Source organism: Trachemys scripta, chromosome 16 (assembly GCF_013100865.1).
Source record: "Trachemys scripta elegans isolate TJP31775 chromosome 16, CAS_Tse_1.0, whole genome shotgun sequence".
NCBI lineage: Eukaryota > Metazoa > Chordata > Testudines > Emydidae > Trachemys > Trachemys scripta.
This window is the reverse complement of record NC_048313.1, coordinates 6,494,180-6,520,020: the sequence shown is the minus strand read 5'-3', so window position 1 is coordinate 6,520,020 and position 25,841 is coordinate 6,494,180. Positions and strand designations below refer to the sequence as shown.

General features: G+C 64.5%; 2 protein-coding genes across 3 annotated transcripts; one reads left to right on the top strand and one right to left on the bottom strand.

Annotated features, from left to right (window-relative positions):
* Positions 1-267: 267 nt before the first annotated feature.
* On the bottom strand, positions 268-6,125 carry PIH1D1 (PIH1 domain containing 1). 2 transcript variants are annotated; one of them, XM_034791793.1, is made up of 10 exons: positions 6,021-6,125; positions 5,383-5,488; positions 4,734-4,800; positions 4,458-4,643; positions 4,001-4,062; positions 3,771-3,855; positions 3,279-3,375; positions 2,196-2,286; positions 1,580-1,723; positions 268-716 (listed from the first exon to the last, which is right to left on the bottom strand). In XM_034791793.1, exons 2-10 carry the CDS (start codon positions 5,464-5,466, stop codon positions 669-671), a joined length of 864 nt encoding a protein of 287 aa, XP_034647684.1. In that variant the 5' UTR covers positions 5,467-5,488; positions 6,021-6,125; the 3' UTR covers positions 268-668. The 2 variants fall into 2 exon arrangements, with proteins under 2 accessions (XP_034647684.1, XP_034647685.1); XM_034791794.1 differs by lacking the exon at positions 6,021-6,125 and adding an exon at positions 5,932-5,953.
* Positions 6,126-6,356: 231 nt separating this feature from the next.
* On the top strand, positions 6,357-25,738 carry ALDH16A1 (aldehyde dehydrogenase 16 family member A1). Its single transcript, XM_034791782.1, has 17 exons — positions 6,357-6,578; positions 8,099-8,201; positions 8,616-8,742; positions 8,996-9,174; positions 9,624-9,701; positions 10,158-10,342; positions 10,692-10,844; positions 11,508-11,705; positions 12,067-12,165; positions 12,609-12,745; positions 13,965-14,070; positions 14,153-14,313; positions 16,607-16,774; positions 20,456-20,660; positions 21,005-21,190; positions 24,487-24,612; positions 25,498-25,738. The coding sequence occupies exons 1-17, from the start codon at positions 6,372-6,374 to the stop codon at positions 25,669-25,671; spliced, it is 2,592 nt and encodes an 863-aa protein (XP_034647673.1). The 5' UTR covers positions 6,357-6,371; the 3' UTR covers positions 25,672-25,738.
* The last annotated feature ends 103 nt before the right edge of the window (positions 25,739-25,841 follow it).

Here is a 25,841-nt window from a genome sequence, read left to right as displayed (position 1 = left end):
AAACAGCGCGAGGAAGGCGGAGCTGGCAGCACAGAGGAGGGAGGGAGAGAAAACCGGACTGGGACAGAAACCAGAGCTGGAGACGCGCACACTGAGCCCAACCAGCACCCCCAGCTGGGCAAGGCGGGCACTGCCCCCCCAGCCGGCGCTCCTGCCCCGTCCACCCCCAGCATCCCCAGCTGGACAAGGCCGGGCACTGCCCCCCCAGCCGGCGCTCCTGCCCCGTCCCTCCCCCGCCGGGCACGGCCAGGCACAGACGGACGCCGCTGTGGTTCCGTCGCACTGTTTATTCCGCTCCTTCGGGTGCAGATCTGACATGGCACGAGCCAGCCCCCCGACAAGCCAGCTGCCCCCCCCCCATCCCCACGCCAGGGCAGCAGGGTCCCGGCCCCCCACGGACAGCTGGTCTCTGGGCAGGCCAGGAGCAAGAGCTGGAAAGAAAAACCCAGGCGTCCTAGCTCCCAGCCCCACCCCCCTGCTCTAACCACTATGCCTCACTCCCCTCCCAGAGCCGGGGAAAGAACCCAGGAGTCCTGGTTTTCTCTGTCCACCCATTGCTGCTGGGCATCACAGCCCCAACCCCCCACGTGCCGGCTCCCCCTTGGCCTGGTGGGGGCCCCCCCACTCGGGATCCTGGAGTCTCTCCTGCGGGCAGAGGGGGGGTCTGCTCAGGGGGGCCCCAGCTGGGGCTGGACGGGCATCTTCACAGTCAGCACCTGTGGGGAGACGAGGGGGCGATGAGTGGGGAGGGGGTCGGGGGGGCGTAGAGCTACCCCTGAGCAGCGAGGCGTGGGCAGGCTCATGGGGCAGGGGCCACTGAGAAGGGGGAGGAGTTCCAGCCTGGTGGGAGGGGGCACACCTGAGGGGGTGGGGTCATGACAGAAAAGAGGGGGCCACAGAAGGCGAGGCCACAGCCAGAGGGGGAGGAGTCACACCCTGGGGCGGGGGAGGAGCCATACATTGGGGGTGGGGTCACTGTCTTGTGGTATGGGAGTTTTTGCCCTAGGGGATGAGAGCTTGCCTCACCCTGATGCAGAGGGGCAGGATTCCCTATGGGGGCAAGGACAGGAGGGAGAATGGGGGGCTCCCCGGGGGGGGCAGGGACAGGGGGTTCCCCAGGGGGTTGGATGGCAGGGGGATATGGGGAGGTTCCCCGGGGTGGGCAGTGACGGGGTGGTTCCCTAGGGGGCTGGGGGCAATGGGGAGGTTCCTCAGGGGGGCAGGAACAGGGCGGTTCCCCAGGTGGCTGGATGGCGGGGGGCAATGGGGGGTTCCCCAGGGGGCGCGGTGGGCAATGGGGAGTTCCCAGGAGGCTGGATGGCAATGGGCAATAGGGTGGTTCCTCAGATGGGCAGGGACGAGGGGGTTCCCAAGAGAACTAGATGGAGGGGGGAAATGGGGGGATACCTGGGGGACTGGATGGCAGAGGGCAATGGGGGATTCCCCAGGGGGGCAGGGATAGGGGGGTTCCCCGGGGGGCTAGATGGCGGGAAGCAATGGGGGCTCCCCAGACGGCAATGGGGGGTTCCCCAGGGGGCTGGTTGGCGGGGGGCAATGGGAGTTCCCCGGGGGGGCTCACCGCGGTGCGCCGGTGGAAGCGGGCGCGGCTGCGCTCCGGGACGATGTCGTGGGGGATGTAGATGTCGAGGACGTAGGGGTCCGGGCCCCCCCGCAGCACGACCCGGTCCTGCCCCAGCTCCAGGGAGAGCTCCCGTGCCGAGCCCTGCGGGAGGGGTCATGAGAGCCTGTGGGGAGAGAACTGCCCCACGGGCAGCACCCCCGCCCCACAGCGCCCCCCTGCAGGGAGAGACCCACCCCCAGCCAGTACCCTCCGCCCCACAGCGCCCCCCCCCGCGGGGAGAGACCTGCCCCAGAGCCAGCACACCCGCCCCCCAGCGCTCCCTGTGGGGACAGACCTGCCCCCAATTGGCACCCCCGCCCCACAGCGCCCCCTGAGGGGACAGACCCACCCCCCCAGCTGGCACCCCTGCCCCACAGCACCCCAAGACCTGCCACATGGCCAGCACCCCCGCCCCACAGCACCCCTGCGGGGACAGACCCGGCCCCCAGCCAGCGTCCCACCACCCCCTGCTGGGACAGACCCGCCCCCCCAGCCAGCACCCCGCCCCCCCTGCTGGGACAGACAAACAGACCCGAGGCTAGAGCAGCCAGGAACTCCCCCCAGCAGAACTCACCACTCTGGGCAGGTGGATCTCGGCCAGCAGGAATTCGGGGGACCCACCCGCCGGCTCTGCCAGGATGGTGAATTTGGGGAGCACAGGGGAGCTGTGGAAAGAAATGGGGGTGGGGAGGGCAGGCGGTCAGAGAGGGCCAGGTCTGAGCTCCCTGCTCCACACGGCACAACAGCCAGTGCCCCACTGGGGAGGGGTCGCATGGCGGTGAGGGGGGACCCAGCAGAGGGAGGGAGCTGTGGGGGGAGGGGATTTCAGCACCCAGTAAAAATCCCTGTCTGCCCCCCCCATCCCCCTTTGCCCCAAGGCCCGGCCATGGACCCAGCCCCCCGAGTCTGTCTGGGGACAGCACAACCCCATCGGGCTCTGGCTTGTCTCCCACAGGGGACACGCCCAGGCCTGGGCCCTCTGGTCGATTTCTCTCGCCATGTCAATTTCAGCAATGGGAGGGGGGGCCTTTAGCAGCCTCTCCCACAGGCACACACCGCCCCCCCCAGCATACACAGCCCCCTCCACCAATCAACTAGCCAGGGAACCATTTCAACCAGGCCAGCCAGACCCCTGCAATCACGTCAGTCTGATTACCACATCGCCTTCCCCACGCACTGGATTTCACCGCCCCGCCCTTCCCATCCCGCTGCCCGGAGCCCCTTGTGCCTGAGGCCAGCGCAAAGCTGGGGTGCTGGGCTTTTTGGGGGTGCTGGAGAATCTTTTGTAGCCCCTCAGGCTCACAAGAGACCCATGGTTCTAGGCTTCCCCCACCCCGCTTGAGCTGGGCACGGTTGGCTCAGAACAGTTGTATTTTCCATCCCTGGGTGCGTGCCAGATGGGGGAGAGCCCATTGCACTCCTGGGTGGATGGGGGGGGTTCAGACACACCAGCTTTTTTCCTCACTACACATGGAGCCAGCGGAACTCTCTGCCACTGGATTTCAAAGCAGCAGCCCGCAATCAGAGAACAGCAGTCGGGGGGGGGGGGGGGGAGGGGGGGGGGGGGTGAAAAAATCCACAGCATCCCAAGGAGCTAGACCCCCAGGGGGCAGAGTCTGGGGGGGGGGGGGGGGGTAATCAGACACCTCCCACTCACCTGAAGTCCATCTCCTGTATGACGGGGCTGGACTTGGTGCGGATGGTCTGTCCCGAGATGGAGCCCATGAACTTCCGGTTCTTCAGGATTCGCCACCCTACAGAGTGGTGGGGAAGGGGTTAATGGGGAGGGGCAGATTGGGGGCAGTGGAATAAGAGCCCCCCTACCTCCCACAGTCCCGCCAGTGCCCCTCATTCCCAATCCGCAGCCCCCTGCTAGCCCAGCCCTGCGCCCCCCCAGCCCTGCCAATGCCCCTCACTCCCGCCTCGCAGCCCCTGCTAGCCCATCCCAGCCCTGCTGGTGCCCCTCACTCCCGACCCGCAGCCCCTGCTAGCCCAGCCCAGCCCTGCTGGTGCCCCTCACTCCTGACCCGCAGCCCCTGCTAGCCCAGCCCTGCCCCTGCCCCTCACTCCCAACCCGCAGCCCCTGCTAGCCCAGCCCTGGGCTCCCCCAGCTCTGCCGGTGCTGCTCACACCCGACCCTGGACGGTACCCGGGTGATTGACGTCCATCTTGTACTTGTCTGCCAGCCCCTCCAGGGCTACGGTGATGAAGAACTCTTTGAAGAAGGGGTCAGCCTGGCACAGAGAAAGGGCAGGGTCAGCGGGTCCCAGGGGACAGCCTGGGGACCACTAGGGAGCTGCATCCCCCCCCGCCCCGCCACCCACACATTGACTCCCCCATAGCTGTGGGGGGGGGGGGGGGCCGGCAGGGGGCGCTTACCTCCACTTTGCTGAAGAAGCCGGAGTTGATGACCACGTCGTACGCGATGCAGCCGTTCCCGCCTGAGACAGAGAATGACTGTGAGCGCTCTGAGCTCTCCGCGGCCGGGGCTCAGACCCAGTGCGGCCTGATCTCTGGGGCCGGGTGGGAGCCAGCGCCCCCAGAGGGGAACAGCCCCGTGCCCCATTCCCCACCCCCTGAGCCAGCCAGTCCCTACCATGGGGCCAGGTGGGAATCAGCACCCCCTAGAGGGAAAGGCCATGTGTCCCATTTCCTGCCCCCCAAGCCAGCCAGTCCCCGCCCTGGGGCCCCCTAAGGGATAAGAATCCTTGCTGAGGATCGGGGGTCACAGAGATCCCAACAGTAGGTGTTTGTATGCAGGGGGGGCCAGGGGTCACCGTGGGAGGTTCCACCCATAGGGCTGTGGGGTCACAGCGGGGGGTGGGGGGTGGCTCACTATTGTCCAGCTCGGCGTGGGGCTCCCCAAGGCTCATGGGGATGCGGAAGGACGAGGCGCTGTCCGACTCGATCAGACACTCCAGCTCCTGGCGGCTGAGGTCGGGGGGCGCCGGGATGTGCAGCGACCGGCAGATGTTCACAAACACCTTCTCCTGGGAGCCCGCGTGGGTCTTAATGCAGAAGCCTGGAGAAAGAGGGAAAGGAAGGGGTTGGTGCCCCTCACTCCCGACCCGCAGCCCCCTAGCCCTGGGCTCCCCCGGCCCAAACTCCATACCAGGCTGAGGCTGGATCGGCTTCGAGTCGCGCACCGAAGGCATCGCGCTCTGGATCTTCTGGGTGGCCTGCAGGGAAAGGGGGATGAGACAGGCACTGGACCCCACCACACCCACCCAGTGGTCCCTCCAGACCCACACGCCTGTGATGAGGGCCCAGCACAGACAGGTCCTTGTGAATGAACCCACAACTCCTCACACACACACACACACACACCCCGGATCCCAGCTCGCCTCAACTCAATCGCTGCATCACCTAGAACGAGAGTGGTTCCAAGGGGGATCCCACCAGTAACCGATTCCCCCATCCGATCCCACCAGTCCTCGCAGGGTTGATCCTGCCCCACCAGATCCCATCAGCCCCCCGCTTCCTCCTCCCAGGGGCTGATTCCTCTGTCAGCTCCCTTGGCCAGATCCCACCTACCACAGCTATCAGAGTGCTGCAAACCCTGCAGGTGGGAAGGGAGCAGAGGCCACTGGGTCGACACCGCACCGAGAGATCCCTGCTGAGACCCAGCCCTGCCGGCTCCGAGGGCTTGCTACTCCCCCACAGGGCCCCACAAGCAGAGCCAGCCTGCTGCCCCCACAACGCTCCCCAGTGCAGCCCTGCACCCGGGGGGGTGCGGGCAGGAGCTGGGCCCGCTCACAGACCTGGAGCAGCAGCTGTCTGAACTCCTCATCGTCTTCCTCCTCCAGCTCTGCCGACAGCAGGGACTTGTCCGTCTGGGAGGCCATGGGCTCTGCTCCGGGGACGGGGCTGCAAAGCAGACAGAGCTTCAGACAGATGTGCCCACTCCCGTGGCGTGGGAGCGAGGGACCACACAGCCCTGCCAGCCCCAAAACCGCCACCCTACCGCCATGGGCAGAGGGGCCCGCGGCCTCCCAAGCCAGGCCTGGTCCCCACCAGCGCAGACTCCAGAGCAGTGCTGGAGCACCAGGCCCGGCCACCGGCTGCACGGAGCGGATCGGGGCAGCGGGGGGCATTGGCCCCTGGGGTGATCTATGCAGACTAAGGGACGGCAGCGCCCCACAAGGTGTCACCCCTCGCGGCACCATGCCAGGCTGCCGGCGCTGCCAGCCCAGGGTGCCCAGAGGAGGCTGTGATACCAGCCCCCAGGTCCCATCCCCCGCTGAGCCGGGGAGAGAACCCAGGAGTCCGGGCTCCCAGCCCCCCCGCTCTAACCACTAGACCCCACTCCCCTCCCAGAGCCAGGGAGAGAACCCAGGAGTCCGGGGTCAGGGAGGGCAAGAGGTCACACCAGCTTCCCCCGCGCCCCTCGGGCACTGACCCCTGCCCTTTGCCTCCCCGCTGCTATTGGCAACCCTGGCCCAAGCCTGCGACGCCCACTTCCGGGAGCGTGAAACCACCTTCCGGTGTCTGTTGCCACACTTCCGGTAAGGACAGTATCGCTTCCGGGGTAGGGGTTTCGCCGCACTTCCCGTCTTCTGCCACATTTCCTATCACGGGGCGGAGGAGGTGGGACTGGCGGCGATTCACTGACTGGTTCTTTGTCAATTTCAGAGAGGGCCCCCCCCCTTTCGGCTTTTGGACGCCACACTTCCGGCTGCGGTCCGCCACACTTCCGGTCTCTTCGCAGCGCGGTTTTACCTTCTTCCGGCGGAAGTCACAGAGATAGGTCATGGCCCGTCCCCGAAACCCTAGTCTCTATGATGCTCCGGAGGCCGGAAGTGGCGCTGGGTCCCTCCAGCGGCCAGGGGCGGGCTGCCTGGGGGCAGAGTCCGGCGGGGAGTCAATGGCTGGAGCTGCTGGGGGGCGCCCGTCCGTGTGGGGCATCTACAGCTCCATGGAGTATGGGCCTGCCCCAGAGGGGGCGGGGCCTGCCCAGGTAAGCCCCCCCCCCACACACACACATTGGGAGCCCGGACTCCTGGGTTCTCTCCCCAGTGCTGGGAGGGGCTGGGAGCCCGGACTCCTGGGTTCTCTCCCCAGTTCTGGGAGCCCGGACTCCTGGGTTCTCTCCCCAGTTCTGGGAGGGGAGAGGGGGCTAGTGGTTAGAGCAGGGCAGGATGGGACCCAGGACTCCTGGGTTCTCTCCCTGGCTCTGGGAGGGGAGGGGTGGCTAGTAGTAGTGGTGGGGGGTTGGGATCCAGGACCCCTGGGTTCTCTCTCCAGCTCTGCCCCAGGATGCATTAAGGTGGTTGAGTCCCACCAGCGGTGTGTGCCTCAGTTTCCCCACAGGCGACGACAGCCCTGCTGGCACCTAGGAGGCTGTGGGGATTCAGCTGCTAGGGCCTGGCTGGCAGGCTGGCTTTCGGCCAACACAGAATTGCCAAGACAGCGAGATTCCGATTCCACTTCCCCTTCCCTACCCCCGCCCGCGGCCCTGACCTTGGTGTAGCTGAGGCAGCACGCAGGGCGGGGCGGGGGAGTGATGGCTGCACTGTGCCAAGAGCCCGGGCCCTGGGCCTGTCCCGTCCCACCTGGGTTTTTCCACTGCAGCCCCAGCTCTTGTCCTGCTGCGCTGACACCGCACCCAGACTCAGGAGCTCGTCCCTGGCGGGGGCAGGGATGGGACAACAGTACAAGAATAGAACCCAGGTATCCTGGTACCCGGTCACCTCCCTCGTATATCCCACTCCCCTCCCAGGATTAGTAATAGAACCCAGGAGTCCTGACTCGCAGCCCCCCTGCTCTAACCCACTAGACCCCACTCCCCTCCCTGAGCCGGGGAGAGAACCCAGGAGTCCTGGTTCCCTGCCCCTCCCCCCGCTCTAACCACTAGACCCCACTCCCCTTCCCGAGCTGCGGAGAGAACCCAGGAGTCCTGGCTGCCTAATTTCCCATCCTCAAAACATGCCCATGTTAAAACACATCACAGTGAGTTTGCTAAGAGCTGGGATCCAATGATTGACAGCCAGGACTCCTGGGTTCTCTCCCCGGCTCTGGGAAGAGAGGGGGTTCTAGTGGTTAGAGCAGGGGGGCTGGGAGACAGGACTCCTGGATTTTCTGCTCAGGTCTGACCCTCTGTGGCTGTGTGTCAAGTCCATTCCCCCTCTCCGTATCTCAGTTTCCCCGTCTGTTTAATCAAACAGTGGGTAGCGTTTCATTTCAGCTCGCAGGGGTGCGTCTGTTATGCTGGGCTAAGAATCAGAACACCGCAATCCTGCTGGGAACACCCCCTGTCCCTGCCACAGCGGGACCCCTCCCCTCCCGCACCTGACTGGGCATTCTGCAGAGAATCCCCTTTTTGCACTATAGGGCTTAGGACCCGCGGTGACCACGTTCTGCTTCCAGCCACTAGAGGGCAGCGTGGGGCCGGTTGCCCCCGGTGGGTGTATGGTGTATTGCCGAGGGTCTGACTGTCCGTTCCAGGGTGTGTATTTCTCCTGCTTCCCCCCACCCCAGGCCTGGCTGGAGACTCACGGTCGAAGCTTTGCGCACTTCGTGGACGGCAAATGGTTGATGCCGGAAGGCAGAGAAACCGCCAGCAGCACCAATCCAGCCACCGGTACGAGCCCAGGCCGCAGCAGCTCGCCGTGTCTGACCCTGAAGGGTTAAACTGGATCTTGAGAGGGGGGCGGGGAACGGGACGGGGGGCTTCTCCCCATAGGGGGCGCCGGTTCCCATCCGGCCCCAGGGTGGGCGACTGACTGGCTCAAGGGGACAGGAAATGGGACACGGGGCCTCTAGGGGGCGCCGACTCCCGTCCCAGCTGGTGAGTCCATGTGTGAACCGAGTTGTTTGGGTCTCAGCTCAGTTCTGAGCAGAGTGGAGGGATGAGGTGGGGTGGGGCTGTGTGGATGGGGAGGAAGCACGGAGATCTCTCCATGGGGTGGCGATTGGGGGGGGGGGGGGTCTCTCGGGGGGGGGGGGGAGGTGGGGGGGGCTATGCATAAGTGGGGATCTTTCTCCCTGGCCCTAGGGGAGCTGCTGGCCACCACCCTCCAGGGCGCGCCGGAGGATGTCGAAGCTGCCGTCCAAGCTGCCGCGAAAGCCTTCGAAGCCTGGAGTCGGCTGCCGTGCCACGCCCGAGCCCGACACCTGCACAAGTCAGCGCCGGCCGCGAGGGTGCCGGGGTCGGGGAGGGGGCGTTGGTTGGGGCGGTGGGGGAGAAACCCGCCCGGTTTGCACATGTGGTTCTGTCGCCACCTAGTGACGGCAGCCTGCCTGGCGCCCGCGGAGCCGTCGCCGCGCCCCCTGCTGCCTGGCACGCTCGGCTCGCGACTGTCGCCACCCGCTGGCCGCAGCCTGCTTTGCGGGGACGCCAGCCCCAGCCTGACCCCGGCCCCCTCCCTTCTCCAGCATGGCCCGGACCATCCAAAAACACCAGCGCCTGCTGGCACTCCTGGAGAGCCTGGACACCGGCAAGCCCATCGGGGAAGCCCGGGACCGGGACCTGCCCCTGGTCGTGCGACATTTCTACCACCACGCCGGCTGGGCCCAGCTCATGGGCACCGAGATGGGGGGCTGGAAGCCCCTGGGTGAGTATCTCGCCCAGAGAGTGAGGGACCGCGGCGGGGTTCCCTCGCCCCGTGCTGGAGCCGTGCGCCTGTTTACGTGGGGGAAACTGAGGCCCGATGTGGGAACGGGGATTTAGGAGTGTGTAACTGCTTGACCTCCCCTCTGCTCCCAGAGCCTGGGAAAGAACCCAGGAGTCCTGGCTCCCAGCCACCCCCCCTCCCCCTAACCACCAGACCCCACTCCCCTCCCAGAGCCAGGGCAGAACCCAGGAGTCCTGTTTCCCATCACCCCCTGCTCTAACCACTAGACACCACTCCCCTTCAGGCCTGGGGAGAGAACCCAGGAGTCCTGGCTCCCAACACCCCCCTGCTCTAACCACTAGACACCACTCCCCCTCAGGCCTGGGGAGAGAACCTAGGAATCCTGGCTACCCGCTCTGACCTCTTTCTTCCTCTACCTCCTCCCCCAGGAGTGGTCGCTGCCGTGGTTACCTGGAATTCCCCATTGCTGTCGCTGGCCTGGAAAATCTGCCCAGCTCTAGCCATGGGTAGGTGTGTGTGTGGGAGGGGTTGCCCCACTCTGTGCCCCCCATGTGTGTTCCCTTGGGATCCCCTCGCCCCTCTTGGGGGCCAGCCCAACCCTCTCGCTCGGAGTTCACCCCCCCACCTCCATATTTCTATCCCCCGGGTCCTCTTGGGGGGTGTCACGTGGTTCTGAGTCTCCCCCAGCTCCTGTGTGTCTCCCCCAGAGCTTCCCCACACCCCCCTTCTAAGGGGAAGGGGTCGCCCAGCGGGGATCCCCCCCTGTGATTGTCCCTGTCTGGGGGTCCCCCTGTGCCTGCCCCGTGTGGTCCCGAGGCCCCCTCTTCCCTTTTTGGGGGTCCCCCTTCTCTGAGCCCCCTGCAGGCCCTGCCCTGAGCCCCCCACATGTAGGCCCCCTCTGTGGGGGGTCCCCCTGCCCTGAGCTCCATGTGCCCCCCTCTTGACCCCCATCTACCCCCCAGGGAACACCGTGGTTCTCCTCCCACCCCCCCATGCCCGTCTCTCTGCCCTGCTGCTGGCCGAGCTGGGGGCCCAGGCCGGGCTGCCCCCAGGGGTGCTGAATGTGCTGACGGGGGAGGGGGCGCTGGCCGGGGGGCTGGCTGCCCACCCCGGGGTGGACGCTGTGGCCGTGGCTGGCTCCGTGGAGGTACGTGCTTCCAGGAGGGGGTGGGGGGGCTCTCCCCCTGACCCCATGTGCCAGAGGGCTGGTCTGTGGGGGGGGTGGAATTTGGGGGGCTGGTTTCTTGGGGGGAGCTGCCATGGTCTAGGCTGGGGGGATGGGAGGGGGCTCTGGAGAGCTGAGCTGAGAGGGGAGTGGGGTGCCCTGAAGGGAGGGGGCCGCTGTGACTTGGAGGGGTCGGGGGGAGGAGGCTGGACCCCGGGGGTAGCTGGACTAGGGTGGGGGGCTGGGGACCTAGGCCATGGGGGCTGCTGGGCTGGTGGAGTTGGGGGCTGCCCTGGCCCCATTCCCAGCGCTCCCCCTCCCCTCCCTGCAGGTGGGGCGCTCGCTGCGCCGTGCCACGGCCGGCAGGGGCCCCCGGCTCTCGCTGCAGCTGGGGGGTGACACCCTGGCCATCGTCTTCGACTCGGCCGACCTGGATGGAGCTGCCGTGGGGCTGAGCAATGCCGTGAGCTGCCAGCGGGGCCCGGTGAGCAGGAAGCGCGGCCTTCCTCTAGGGAGTGTCAGCTGTCGCGGGGGTGGGGAATGGGGCCTGTGGCCTGTCCCCTCTAGGGGGCGCTGGGTCCCATCTGCCCCCCAGGGCAGGGGCTGGCTGGATCAGGGGGGCAGGGAATGGGGCCTGGGGCCTGTCCCCTCTAGGGGGCGCTGGGTCCCATCTGCCCCCAGGGCAGGGGCTGGCTGGCTCAGGGGGCAGGGAATGGGGCCTGGGGCCTGTCCCCTCTAGGGGGCGCCGGCTCCCATCTGCCCCCCAGGGCAGGGGCTGGCTGGATCAGGGGGGCAGGGAATGGGGCCTGGGGCCTGTCCCCTCTAGGGGGCGCTGGGTCCCATCTGCCCCCCAGGGCAGGGACTGGCTGGATCAGGGGGGCAGGGAATGGGGCACGGGGCCTGTCCCCTCTAGGGGGCGCTGGGTCCCATCTGCCCCCCAGGGCAGGGACTGGCTGACTCAGGGGGGTGGGGAATGGGGCACAGGGCCTGTCCCCTCTAAGGGGTGCTGGCTCCCATTCGGCCCCAGGGTGGGGACTGGCTGGCTCGGGGGCAGGGAACAGGCCCCCTCTGGATTGTGCCTGCATTGCTGTGAGGGCCTGTGCCCTGCAGGGGGCGCTGGTGTGTCATTAACCCCTTTCCCCCCCAGGCTCCCGGCGCCGGGGCGCTGCTGCTGGTGCAGGAGGCCGTGGCCGGGGCGCTGCTGCAGCGGCTGAGGGCGCGGCTGGGGAAGCTGCGTGTCGGGGACCCGCTGGACAAGGCCATGGACGGGGGGGCCCTGGCAGACGAAGCCCAGCGGGGCACCATAGAGGCCTACGTGGAGGAGGCCCGGGCAGAGGGGGCTGAGGTGAGGGGCTGGGTCTAGTGTGTAGAGAGGGTGGAGGCTGGGAGCCTGGACTCCTGGGTTCTATCCCTGGCTCTGGGAGGGGAGTGGGGTCTAGTGGTTAGAGCAGGGGGGGCTGGGAGCCAGGACTCCTGGGTTCTCTCCCCAGCTCGCGGAGGGGAGGGGGGTCTAGTGGTTAGAGCATGGGGGGGAGGTTGGGAGCCCGGACTCCTGGGTTCTCTCTCCGGCTCTGGGAGGGGAGGGGGGTCTAGTGGTTAGAGCATGGGGGGGAGGTTGGGAGCCCGGACTCCTGGGTTCTCTCCCCGGCTCTGGGAGGGGAGTGCCTGTCTCTGGAGCTCATGTGCTGCTGTCTCCCCACTCACAGATCTTCCAGGCGTGGGCAGCGCTCCCGGCCCGAGGGCCCTTCTACCCCCCGACTATGATCACCGGAGCGGCCACCACCTCGCGCTGCGTCCGGGAGGAGGTAGGGGGCGCTCCCCCCACCTGCCTGGGGGTCTACCCCGGGCTCCCACCGCCTGCGGGCCGGACCATGCGTGGGGAAGTGGTGACCTCTGGTGGTCACGATCAGAATTGCCGTTCTCTGCTTTTCCTTTGATTTTCCCTCAGCCCTTCCTGCCAGAGGAGAGCGCCCCCTGCTGTTCCCTGCCCTGCAGCCCAGCGCCCCCTGCTGTCCCCATCCCTCTCTCCGCAGCCCAGCACCCCCTGCTGTTCCTCTCTCCGCAGCCCAGCACCCCCTGCTGTCCCACGCCCCACAGCCCAGCGTCCCCTGCTGTCCCCTGCCCCCTGCTGTCCCCTGCCCTGCAGCCCAGCACCCCGTGCTGAGCCCCCTGCACCTCCCTGCAGCCCAGCGCCCTCTGCAGCCCAGCACCCCCTACCTCCCAAGACTTCTCTTGTCCTCTGCTGCAGATCCTTGGGCCGGTGCTGGTGGTCCTGTCCTTCCGGACCGCCAAGGAGGCCGTGGCACTGGGGAACAACCGCCCCTCCGGGCTGGCAGCCAGCGTCTGGACCGAGAACTTGCCCCTGGCCATGGAGGTGGCGCAAAGGTTAGTTCTGAGCCCACGGTCCGGCTCCCCCCACCCCACCCCGTGAATCCGCTCCCAGAGCCGCAGGGATCCGGTTCAAGTTTCCACCCCTCTGCCAAGGAAACTTCAGTCCCAGCGCCACAGGTCTCCCCCAGGCCTGTCTGTCCACCCCACTTGGTTACGCTCGAATCTCCGGGGTCACAGCGCCCCAATTTCACTAGCGTCCCTTGAGTTCAACCCTCACCCGGGCGCTCGGCACCGGGAGGTCCCCGCAGTAAAACCAAAGCGAAGTTTATTGGCCGCGGCAGAAGACGAAGATTCATGGAGAAGCCAGCGTGGCAGAATCCGCTTTGCATTTGGGTATCGTGTAGACGCACGGCACTCGTGTCGGTTTGATTTTTGAATTCACTCTCACAGGCAGACTTATGGGATTTAAGCGGGTTTTGGGGGTTTCTCTTTGGCTGGATTGACACGTTGGCAGTCGCACGGGGGCGCTGGCCGACCGATATTTAACGCCCCGCAGCCGCTGAGATCTAGAGTTACAGTCTGAACCCGTGAGGCAGTCTGCAGCGGAAGCCAGCTCCCCCGCGAGGGTTTTCACACGTGGCCTGGCCCTACGCTTCGACTGCTCTCGGTGGAAAATCTTTCCGTGGCTTGGTGCGGGCGGGCGGGCGGTGTTTGCAGATGGAAAAACCCCTCCTCCCCCACCTGCCTGCACCTTCCTCCTGGCTCAGGAGAGATTTCTCCCCCAAGGGTCGGTCCGGGCGGCGCCTGGCCAGCCGAGAGAAGAGAGATCTTTGGCTAACCGGCCGGAGACGTGTTCCCAGGGGCAGATCCGTTAGAGAAAGAGCCGGGCTGGATTTCAGAATTGCCCGTGATGGAGAATCGCCCGCGAGCCTGGGGAAATCGTGCCCGGGGTTAATCACGGTCACCGTCAGAAACTGACGTCTTGTTTCCAGTCTGAGGGTGTCGCGCCCCGACTCCCAGCTGCTGGCCCCCGATTCTGCACGTTGGTTCGATTTCTGAGCTTCCACTCGGTCCCCCGCTTTCCCGGCTTTTTCTCGGTCTCCCAAGACGAGCGGCGAGTTTGGTGCGTTCTGTCAGACCCCGCAGCGGGGGTGTGGGGGATCTCGCAGGGGAAACGCGCCCATTTGTCACTGTGGGGCCAGGCTGGGGTCCCTGGGCTCTGACCAACCCCCCCCCTTCTCCCCCTTCCCCCCGATCTCGCTCTCTGTTGCAGCCTGCAGGTCGGCACCGTCTGGATCAACGGGCAGAACCTGTTTGACGCGGCCGCGGGCGTCGGGGGAATCAAGGAGAGCGGGAACGGCCGGGATGGAGGCAAGGAGGTGCGTGGGGCCGGGCCGGGAAGGGGGAGATATCAGGCTGGAGGGCCCATGGGGCTCACTTGTCCCTTCCTTCCCCTCCCAGGGTCTGTACGAGTATGTCAGACCGAGCTGGCAGAGCCGGCCCCGGCCAGGCCCCGCGGAGCTGGACTACAAAACGTTTGCTGCGTCCTCTGGGGCCGCCCCGCCTCCCGTTCCCGGGCACAGTGGGGTCGCCCGCCCCGAACTGGAGGAAAACATGCCAAGGTACTAACGACTCCTGGTCTTCCAGACCTGGCGCCCCTCGCCCGGTGCTGGGACGCGGCCCCTCTGGGGTGGGGCGCGGGGAGCTTGTTATACGGGGACCCCTCACCCGGCGCTGGGACGCGGCCCCTCTGGCGTGGGGTGCGAGAGCTCGGTACACGGGGACCCCTCGCCCGGTGCTGGGATGCGGCCCCTCTGGGGTGGGGCACGGGGGTTGGGTACACAGGGGCCTCTCGCCCGGCGCTGGGACGCGGGCCCCTCTGGGGTGGAGTGCGGGGGGCTCGTTATACAGGGACCAATGTTCCCTCTAAATTTTTCCATCCACGTGCGGACTGAATTTTGTTCTGTGAAGCACCACTAGGGCGTTGACATGCGGCTGTGCCATCACCTCCGTACTTTCGGGCACCCCTTATCTCCCCGCGAGGTCGCAGCTCGTCCCTAGCTGGGTCTCAGGGAAGGTCTGTCTTCGGGTGACGTCTGCAGCCGAAGACAGTTCATTCCTCCAGCCTCCTTCCACGAGGATGAAATGCAGCCTCCTCTGGGGAGGGAAATCAGCAGCCAGCTAGCACAGAGAGCCCCGGGCAGTCGTTTGGAAAGAGACGGGGAATTTTGGATAGGAAGTGTCTTTTCCTCTTATGCAAAATGCTGGAGCGATTTAATGTTCAGGCCGGGCTTCAGCTGTCAAAGTCTCCTCTGGAGGTAAAATATAATACGGCCACGTTTGAAATCCAAGTAAACGTTTCTAAATCAAGACATTAAGGCTTAAAATAATTGTTAAAAACTCAACTTCCCTCCTCCTGTATTAACAATATGAAGCACTTTAAAAGCCCCGTTCGCTATTCGTGTTTTCCGCTGGATTAGCTCGGCCAATGAGTCAGGTTCACCTTTGGATCTCCTGCCCGCACACAATGTCCCAGTGTCTCGGTTATTGCAGTGAAACTCATAGGTCGCTATGTTTACACGGCACTTTCCAAACACGTGGGCTCGGGCAGACTTTCACTTGACGTGACATTTTTCTCACGCTCCTTTCTGTGAGAAAAACTCTGCAGGGTCAGGCCTGTAGGTAAACCCCGTCTCCTGCTGCCTGTGATGACGTGGGAATGTTCTTAATGTTTTCTCGGAATACTGGAGGGGTGCCTCAGTTTCCCCTATGCAGTTCTTAGGTGGGGGGAGGGTAAGAGGGTGTGATTGTTGCAGAGCCCTAGAGGGAGGTGTGATGGTGTCTGCACAGAGAAGGGCCGACGCCCTGTCTCCTGGCAACTGATGGCCTGGGCCCCTCCCCTGCAAGGTGCCAACTGAAGGTGTTGGAGAACAAAGAGATCAGGTGGCTCCTGGCCCAGGAAAGAGACAAAGGCCAGAGGAGGGGGTGTCAGTTCGGAGCTGGCTGGGGAAATGGAGGGAGGTGCCGACCCGGGATCTGGGCTCCCCACCCCCCAAGAGGGACCTGACTGAGGGGTCCTGTTCTCTGTACCTACAAGCTCTGTTCTAGACTGTCTTCCTGTCGGCTAAGAAACCTCCAATGTTACTGGCTGGCTGAGAGTCCCGGTGAATTGCAGGAAGTGGGGGATGCAGGGCCCTGACTCCCCCTGCACTCGGTGACACTGCCCATGAAAAACTTTGCAAACACGGGGAGGGGGAGTTTAAACCCACCAAGGGGGATGGTTGTCGTTGGAAATCAGACACAGACCTTTCTGTTTTGGTCATTTCCGTTTAAAACCCAAACCGAAAAGCCAACGCTCTTTAGCGCTTTGCGTTTGTAAATCTCAAAGGGGTTTACAGCATTGTTCCCCTCTGGGAAATGGGGAAACTGAGGCACTGTGGGGGGTGAGGTGACTTCCCAAGGCCGCACAGAAACTCAGTGGCAGAGCTGGGGAAAGACCCAAAGTCTCTTCATTCCCCAGGCTCTGGGGCTGCGGCGGGGAGAGAGGACTCCCGTCCCTGCTGCAGCCCCGGGGCTGGGGCCGGGGGAGAGGCATCTCTACCCCCCCCCAGCCCTGCATGGCCCAAGTTCCCCCAAAGCCCCATCACCACCCCCCTACCTCACCCCACTGCTCCCGCCCACCCGACACATCCTCCACACTCACCCGTGTGTGCACCTTAGAGGGAACACAGACGCGGACCCCTCGTCCAGCGCCGAGATGCGACCCCCCTGGGGTGGAGCGCAGGGGCTGGGTAGACAGGGATCCCCAGCCCAGCGATGGGACGCGGCCCCGCTGGGGCAGGGCGTGGGGGCTTTCCAATGAGCGTGAGGGTTCAGGGATCACCTTGACCCCCCCTCCCTCTTGTGTCTCTGCAGGGTGGACAGGACCTACAAAATGTACTACGGAGGGGCTCAGAAGCGACCCGAGGGAATGGCCTCGCTCCCCGTCCTCGACCCTGCCGGCAACGTGCTGGCGTACGTGGCGGACGGCAGCGCCAAGGACATCCGCAACGCTGTGGAAGCTGCTCACAAGGCCGCGCCGGGGTGAGATGGGGAGCAGCTCGGGACGCCTGGGTTCTCTCCCCGGCTCTGGGAGGGGGGTGGGGTCTAGTGGTGAGAGCGGGGGAGGGCTGAGAGCCAGGACTCCTGGGTTCTCTCCCTGTCTCTGAGAGGGGAGTGGGGACTAGTGGTTAGAGCTGGGGGGGCTGGGAGCCAGGACTCCTGGGTTCTCTCCCTGGCTTTGCCCCTGAACTCGCAGTTTCCCCTTCATGCCTCAGTTTCCCCGTGTACCGAGCGAGATCGCTGCTCGCCGTATGAGGGCCCTCTCTGAGTTCCCAGGCCAGGTGGTGCCAGCCTGGAGCAAAGTGTCACCCGCTTTCTGGCCCACTGCCAGGTGAAGATAAACTCCCCACTCCCCGGCCTCGCCTCTCTTATCTCTCCCTCACCAGCACAGGCGGCCAGAGTCCCTGAGAACCCCGGCTTATCACGGCTGGGACCTGCCCGGAATCTCATGCTGTTGGGGAATGATTTCCTCATCATCGGGGGGGAGGGCGGGGGCGGGGAGCGCGTCCCGTAGAGCTGAGATCTGATCAAACTGGGGGAGAATAATTTCTGCCTAAATTTTCCAGGGAAAATGACAATTTTGTTGTTTGGGGCGAAAGCTGGAGAAGTTGGGATGGTTTTGGCCGCCTCCCAGAAAGGGACAATTTAGATCTAGAACTGCTGCTGCTCGGCCTTATGGGAGCCCCTGGCTGCGGGGCATCATGGGAGTGGTAGTTCATATGCCCCCTGTTCCTCTAGGGGTTCCTTGGTTGGACTGCATCTCCCATCATGCACCTCAGCTTTCCTCCCTTTCTGAGATGCTGCAGTGCTTCATGGGAGTTGTAGTTCAGACCGTCTCCTCCATTGGCCGTGCATCATCTCCCATGATGCACCCCTGCTCGCCCTGGTCTGGGGGCGGGTTGCATAATGGGAACCCCTGGCTGTGGTTACGGTCGCCAACTTTCTATCGGCACAAAACCGAACACCCTAGCCTTCCCTGAGGCCCCGCCCCCTGCCTCGCTCCTTCCCCAAGGCCCCGCCCCGCTCACTCCATTCCCCCTCCCTTGGTGGCTCGTTCTCCCGCACCCTCACTAACTTTCACTGGGCTGAGGAGGGGGTTAGGGTGTGGGGGGGGGAGGGCTCTAATTGGGGGTGCGGGCTCTGGGGTGGGGCCAGAAATCATAGAATCATAGAATATCAGGGCCAGAAGGGACCTCAGGAGGTATCTAGTCCAACCCCCTGCTCAAAGCAGGACCAATCCCCAACTAAATCATCCCAGCCAGGGCTTTGTCAAGCCGGGCCTTAAAAACCTCTAAGGATGGAGATTCCACCACCTCCCTAGGGAACCCATTCCAGTGCTTCACCACCCTCCTAGTGACATAGTGTTTCCTAATATCCAACCTAGACCTCCCCCACTGCAACTTGAGACCATTGCTCCTTGTTCTGTCATCTGCCACCACTGAGACCAGCTGAGCTCCATCCTCTTTGGAACCCCCCTTCAGGTAGTTGAAAGCAGCTATCAAATCCCCCCTCATTCTTCTCTTCTGCAGACTAAACAATCCCAGTTCCCTCGGCCTCTCCTCATAAGTCATGTGCTCCAGACCCCTGATCATTTTTGTTGCCCTCCGCTGGACTCGCTCCAATTTGTCCACATCCTTCTTGTAGTGTGGGGCCCAGAACTGGACACAGTATTCCAGATGAGGCCTCACCAATGTCGAATAAAGGGGAACGATCACGTCCCTCGATCTGCTGGCAATGCCCCTACTTATCCAGCCCAAAATGCCGTTAGCCTTCTTGGCAACAAGGGCACACTGTTGACTCATATCCAGCTTCTCGTCCACTGTGACCCCCAGGTCCTTTTCTGCAGAACTGAGTGGTTCAGAGTGCAGGAGGGGGCTCCAGGCTGGGGCAGGGAGTTGGGGTGTGGGAGGGGGTGCGGGCTCTGGGATGGGGCTGGGGGTGAGGGGTTTGGGGCTCAGGAGGGGGCTCCAGGCTGGGGGGTGGGGCTGAGGGATTTGGTATGCGGGAGGGGGCTGGGGGTTGAGGCAGGGGGTTGGGGTGCAGAAGGGGGTGAGGGCTCTGGGGTGGAGCTGGGGATAAGGGGTTGGGGTGCAGGAGGGGGTGAGGGCTCCAGGTTTGGGGGTGGGGCAGAGGGATTCAGAGTGTGGGAGGTGGCTCTGGGCTGGGGCAGGGGTTGGGATGTGAGAGGGGGTACGGGCTCTGAGCTGGGGCCAGGGATGAGGGGTTTGGGGTGCAGGAGGGGGCTCCGAGTTTGGAGGGGCTCAGAGCTGGGGGTTGGAGCTCGTGGTTGGGGCACAGGTTTACCTCGGGCAGCTCCCAGTCAGTGGCCCAGCAGGGCTACGGCAGGCTCCCCCCGCCCCACCCAGCTCCCCTTGGCCGGTGCTTGGGGCAGAGGCAGCGCACAGAGCCCCATGGCCCCCCCGCCCAGAAGTCGGACCTGTTGGTGCCAGGACAGGTAGGGACTAGCCTGCCTTAGCCCTGCGGCACCGCTGACCGGGATCCGCCAGGGTCCCTTCTCGACCAGACAGCCGTGGTGCATCATGGGAGTTGTAGTTCTCTAGGGTGGGCGGGCTCCCTTCCTGGACTATGTCTCCCCCAGCAGGGAGCCACGCCCCCGAAGACCCCCCACCCGCTCTGACCTGCGGGGAGTTCCCTTCCTAGCCCTGCTTTGCAGCGGCCCCCCCAATGCACAGGGCCGTGCCCAGCTCTGCTGAGTGACGGCCCCTGAAATTCAGGGGGGGCCTCGGACGGGGGCATTGGGGATTCGACCTCCGGGCTGGTGGGGAAAAGCGGGGCCAGGAGCAGGGCCGGTTTTAGCAAGAGCTGGGCCCGATTCTTGGGGGCGGGGCTTGCTGCAAGCCCCGCCCCCAGGAATCGAGCCGTGCTTCGGCCGGGGTTGCCGGGCTTGGGTCCGATTCGGAGCCGCGCCGTGGGGGCCGGGCCGGAGCTGCGCCGCGGGGGCCGGGCCGGGGCCGGGCTGGACCCGAGCCGCGCTTCAGGGACCGGGCCGGAGCTGAGCCGCTGGGGCCTGCGTGCTCGGTGGGAACGGGCGGCGCCTCCCCGGAGCCCTTCTCGTGCCCCCACCACCCCAGCTTCCCTGGTGCTGCCGGCCCGCCCCTCTTCTTTTCAGACTTCCCGCGAATCAGGGGACGGGGCGGAGCGTTCAGGGGAGGGGAGGAGGGGGAAGTGAGCTGGGGGCGGGGTGGAGAGCTGCAGCGCGGGGCCCTCTTGGCGCGGGGCCCAATTCGGCTGAATCGGCCTAAAGCCGGCCCTGGCCAGGAGGGTGGGGGCCAGGTGTGGCAGCCGGGTGGAGAGAGGAGCCCAGAGGCACTTACATTTTATTGCTTTATTGCCTGGGGGTTGATTGGCGTAATCTGATCGGGGCTGGGGGGCAGCTCCCGGGCCAGGCCTCGTCCACCAATCAGATTCAGAGGGGCACTGGGCTGGGGGTGGGGGGGGCTGTTTCCTTGGGGGAGGGGCAAAACACTGTTAGAATGGGAATCAACTCTGCAGTCTACTGGGTTAGCGTGGGGGTGGGGCTGGGAGCCAGGACTCCTGGGTTCTATCCCGGCTCTGGGAGGGGAGTGGGATCTAGTGGTTAGAGCGCAGGGCTGGGAGCCAGAACTCCTGGGTTCTATCCCGACTCCATCTCTCTCCCGGCAGGTGGGGGAAGCGGGCGGCCCACGCCCGGGCGCAAGTGCTGTACTACGTGGCGGAGAACCTGGAGCTGCGGCGGGAGGAGGTGGCGTCCAGGCTGGGGGCGCTGACCGGGGCCCCCCCCAAGGAGGCACAGCGGGAGGTGGACCTGGCCCTGGAGCGCCTCTTCCACTGGGCGGCCTTCTGCGATAAATCCGGGGGCGCCGTGCAGGTGGGCCCCAGAGCGCCCCCTTTGGCCACGGGGCAGGCGGGGAACACCAGGGGGCGGGGGTGGGGTGGGTTTGGAAGTGGGGGTAGGGCGCAGTGGGGGGGCGGGGCTTGGGGAGGTGAGGGATAGAGGGACGGGAACAGGGGGAGGGGCTGGGAAGGTGTAAGGTTGGGAGTGGACCCAGGAGGGGGTGGGACATGTGGGGTAGGAATGGGGGTGGGGGCTCTGCCCACAGGCTGAACAGAGCAGCAGGTGCTTGGGGGCGGGGTTTACTTTGTCGCTAGGGCTGGAAGTGGGGAGGAGGACCCCCCCCCAAATCATTCCCCTGGCTCTGCCCCTCCCCCCAGGAAACCCCCCTGCACGGCACCACCCTGCAGCTCCGCCAGCCCCTGGGCGTCGTGGGGGTCGCCTGCCCGGACGAGCGCCCCCTGCTCAGTTTCCTCAGCCTGCTGGCCCCCGCCGTGGCCCGGGGAAACGCCGTGGTGATGGTCCCCAGCTCACACTACCCGCTGCCCGCCCTGGACCTCTGCCAGGTACCCGCCCCGGAGTCCGCTAGCCCCGCCCCCCGCGTGCCTCAGTTTCCCCATGCCAAAAAGGGAGTCATCACCCCACCCTAGGGAGGACATGGCTGTTGAGAGATGGAAAAGTAGCTACTGGGAGCGTATGAGCCATTGGACCCTGAGACCCTCTGCCTGGGGAGTGAACCCAGGAGTCCTGGCTCCCAGCCCCCCTGCTCTAACCACTAGCCCCCGCTCCCCTCCCAGAGCTGAGAGCAGTAACCATAGCTCTGTTGGTGCCGGCTCCTGTCCCGCCCCCTCTGCGCTGCCCCGGCTGGGAGCGAACCCACACACCAATCCGGGCTTATGCTGCTTGAAACAGACCCATCCCCCCCATCTGAGATCGGGGTCCCCATTGGGCCGGGCGCTGCACAGACCCCTCCCCTCACCCGATCTCAAGCGAGGGTCCCCAAGGCGTTACCCCGATGCTTGTGCAGAGCCCTGCAGGGCTACATTTGGACCCGCGTCCGATCCGCAAACATGGTCCGCAGCTGTCCACCGATTTGCCGGGCTCTACACACCTAGATCAAGACTGAGAAGGCCACGCTCAGGGCAGACTGCACGAAACAGGGGAGCCACCCCCAAAACCTGGTGGTTTACAACCAGTAACACGGGTTTATGCAGGCCCCCGCTGGTTCACAAGAAGCCAAAACACAATCCCCCATTAGGCATTTCCAGCCCGATTCACCGGCCACACAGCGGGTTTTTATAGTGAGAAGTTACTAAAAACCCAATTCCCCATGCACCAGATTTTACTGATCCCAAAGGATCTGCCACCCCCCGGTCCATGTCACTTCACATCTCACCCAAACATCCCGCCGGCCCAACTAGCGAACAGGTTTATTTGGAAGAAAACAGAAAAGCAGAGAGTTACTAACCGGGGGAAAGAACCACGTAGGTTACGAGCGGGTTCATGTCCTTAAAGCAGAGTGTTGCAGTCTCCGGGCGGGCACACGCGTCTCTCTGGGACGCTCCCAACCGCCTAGAAGCCCAGGGGTGGTGCAGGTGGGGCGGCCGAGCCCTTGAAGACCCCAGGCCCCTGCCTGTGGCTTGTCCCCGGTCACAAGCCAGAGGTGGCCGGCTCGGGCCGGTGGTTTCTCTTGTCTCGCTGTCCCGGAATTTGAGCCCCGTGTGGGACAGCCCTGTTCTGTGTCTAGCCGTTCAATTTCCTCGTTACACTCATTGACATAAGGCGGAGGTCCCCAGAGTGTGGGGCGTACCCCCTGGCGGGGGGGGCATGAACGAATATCCAGCGGGGGACAACAGCGGGGCCCGGGCCAGCACGCTTACCTGGCCCCAGGGCCGAGTCTGGGGGCAAACCCTGCTGCAGTTCCGCCCCCTGGCTACGGCCCCAGGACCCCCCCCCACAAGCCTCGGCCCCCTTACCCCTGCCCCCGCCCCCCGAGTCGCAGCCCCAGCTCTGGGGGCGCGCGGATATGGGTAAGGTGGGTAAGGGGGGCCCACCCTCAAAAGTTTGGGGACCGGCATGAGGCGGTCGTTCATTAGAACCGGAATCGTTAAGTGAAGACAATGTCGGTCAAAGGAGTCTCACATCTTTGATCTTATGGTTGACAACAGTCACCTGCGTAATCTAGAGGCCATTAAGACATGAAAGGGACTTCGCACCTCCCGGCTCCTTTGATGGCATTGGTAACCGGTTCCCAGGAGCTCGGTAACCACAGACACACACGCTCGGCATCGACGCTTCGATTCCTCTCGACACGAGGAAACGGGTTCGAAATTGTTCGGCGGCTGCAGCGCATAGGTGGGGCCCTACCAAATTCCCGGCTCCTTTGGGTCCGTTTCACGGTCGTCGGATTTTTCGCAGCGTCTGTTTCACGGTTTCAGATCTTTCCATCTGAAATCTCACGGTGTTGTCACCGGACGCGGGCGAGGGGGACACCCAAAAGAAGGTGGGGTGTCCGCAAGGCTATTTTGGGGGGAGTGACGGGATTGCCGCCCTTACTTCTGCCCTCGGAGCTGGGCGTCTGGAGCCCAGAGCACATTAGGAGCACCCGCTCCTCTCTGGCCACCCAGATCTGTGAAATCTGGTCTCCCCTACACCAGCCAGATGTCCCGGGGGGGTGAGATTTCACGATCCATGATGGCGGTAGGGCCCAAACATAGTCACCCTGCACGGAGCAGCTTTAACGCTTTCACACCCACTGGGCAGCTGTCACGGAGTATTGGGGAACTCAGGGCCCTGCACCCCCGGCTTCCTGTGATTCACCATGACTCTCAGCCAGCCAGTAAAGCAGAAGGTTTATTTGGATGACAGGAATACAGTCCAAGACAGGTCTTGCAGGCACAGACAACAGGGACCCCCTCAGTTAGGTCCATCTTGGGGTCCCCGGCCATCCCAGCCCAGCCCCCCTTGGGGGGTCAGAGCCATCTCTGCCTCCCAGCCATCTCTCCAGCCTGCTTCCAGCACTCTGCTCTTAGCGACCCCTCCCACAGCCTTTTTCAGTTTCCCGGGCTAAGGAGTCGCCTCGCCTTCAACCCCTTCCTGGGTTCTCATGTTACACACTCAGGTATGCGCCCTCGGGCAGATCCCATCCTGCAATGCAGACTATCCCAGCACACTCCCCTGTCAGCATTCACAGACCACAGTGAGAACAGGCCCAGTTCGTCACAGCAGCACTGCAAAACGATGGGGAAACTGAGGCACGCACAGGGGACTCCTCCGAATACGGCAGAAGTTGCGCACAAAGTGCAGCTCCCGGCCAGCGTGACCTCAGGGGGCGGTGCAAGTGGAGCGTTTCCGTTCACTTCCTCGTTAAGGAGCCCGTTAATTGCCTTCCCGAGTCACTTGTTTCTGCTGCTAAGAGCTGGGAACAATTAACGCCGGCCCATGTGGACCCCGCTGGCCCGGCCCCAGGCACAGGCCACGTGTTCCCTTCGGTGGCTGCATCCGACCACGCAAATGTTTCTTGCTTCGGCCCATGGCGTCCGCCAGGGATTTGTCTGTGCGACCCCCCCAGTCAGTTCTCTGGTTCTCTGTCCTGGCCTACGCAACCAGCTCCCCGAGACAGGAGAGAACCCAGGAATCCTGGCTCCCAACTCCCCCCGCCCCTCCGCTCTAAGCACTAGACCCCACTCCTCTCCTTGCACTGGGATAGAACCCAGGAGTCCTGGCTCCCAACTCTCCCCCCTGCTCTAAGCACTAGTCCCCACTTCCTTCCCCGCACTGGGATAGAACCCAGGTGTCCTGGCTCCCCACCCCCGCTGGTTCCGGCAGCTAATAGGGCCCATCTGCTTCCTCCCCCACTCAGATCTTCGACACCTCGGACGTCCCCGGGGGGGTGGTGAATATTGTGACGGGGAATCGGGACCATCTGAGCCGGACGCTGGCCCAGCACCAGGATGTTCACGCCATGTGGTACTTCGGATCTCCTCAGGTGAGAGCGATTCTGCCCCCACCGCGTGCCCCCGTCACGGAGTCCCCGGGCGATGATCTGGAACTGCTCCCCCCAAAACCAGTCAGGACTTTGGGGAGCCTCCTCTCCCTCGGAGCAGACCGTCTTCAGGGCAAGAAGCTCACACAGCTTCACCCTCATGGGTCTCTCCCGGAGCATTCAGCATATGCCCCTCCGTGCGCTTCCCACAGCGAGTCCGCCCTGGCGGGGTCCTGGGGAAGCCAGAGAGTCCTGCACCCCCACTTCGCAGTCAGACGTGACACTCGGCCAGCCAGTAACACAAAGGTTTATTAGATGACAGGGACATGGTCTAAAACAGAGCTTGTAGGTACAGCGGCGAACGGGACCCCTCGGCCGGGTCCATTCTGGGGCCCAGCGAGCCAGACACCCACGTCTGCACTTCACTCCTTGTCCCCAGGTAGCTCCAAACTGAAACCCCCTCCAGCCCCTCCTCTCGGGCCTTTGTCTCTTTCCTGGGCCAGGAGGTCACCTGATCTCTTTGTTCACCTTTAGCTATTCCCTTGCAGGGGGGAAGGGCCCCGGCCATTTGTTGCCAGGATACAGAGTGTCGGCCATTTGTGCACACTGGAGACTTAAGAAATGCATTGGGGAAACTGAGGCACCCACACTGTATTCAGAGGAAACATTAAGAACAGTCCCACTTCGTCACATCCCCCTTCAGCCAGCCAGTCCCTGCCCTGGGGCCGGGTGGGAGCCGGCGCCCCCTAGAGGGGACAGGCCCCAAGCCCCATTCCCCACCCCCCTGAGCCAGCAGGTCCCCGCCCTGGGGCCGGATGGGAGCCGGCGTCCCCCAGAGGGGAAAGGCCCCACCTCCCACTTCCTGTTTTAACCCTTTCTCTCCTACAGGGCTCCCAATTTGTGGAATGGGCCTCGGCCGGTAACCTGAAGCGGACCTGGGTGAGCCACGGGGCCCCCCGGCGGTGGGAGGACCCAGCCCAGGGGGCAGGTGAGGAGTTTCTGTACCAGGCCACCCAGTGTAAGAACATCTGGATCCCCATGGGGGAGATCTTTGCCAACTGAAGCCGGGGTCCCCACCCCGAACCACACAGCCCGAGGGCTATAATAAAAAGGCTTTGGTATTGTTTAACCCTGGTCCGTCTCCTGTTGCGGCCCGCGCGTCGCTGCCTGAGAAGGGAAACAGGCACGAGGCGGGGGAGAGAGAACGAATGAGAGAGGGAGTCTTGGCTCCC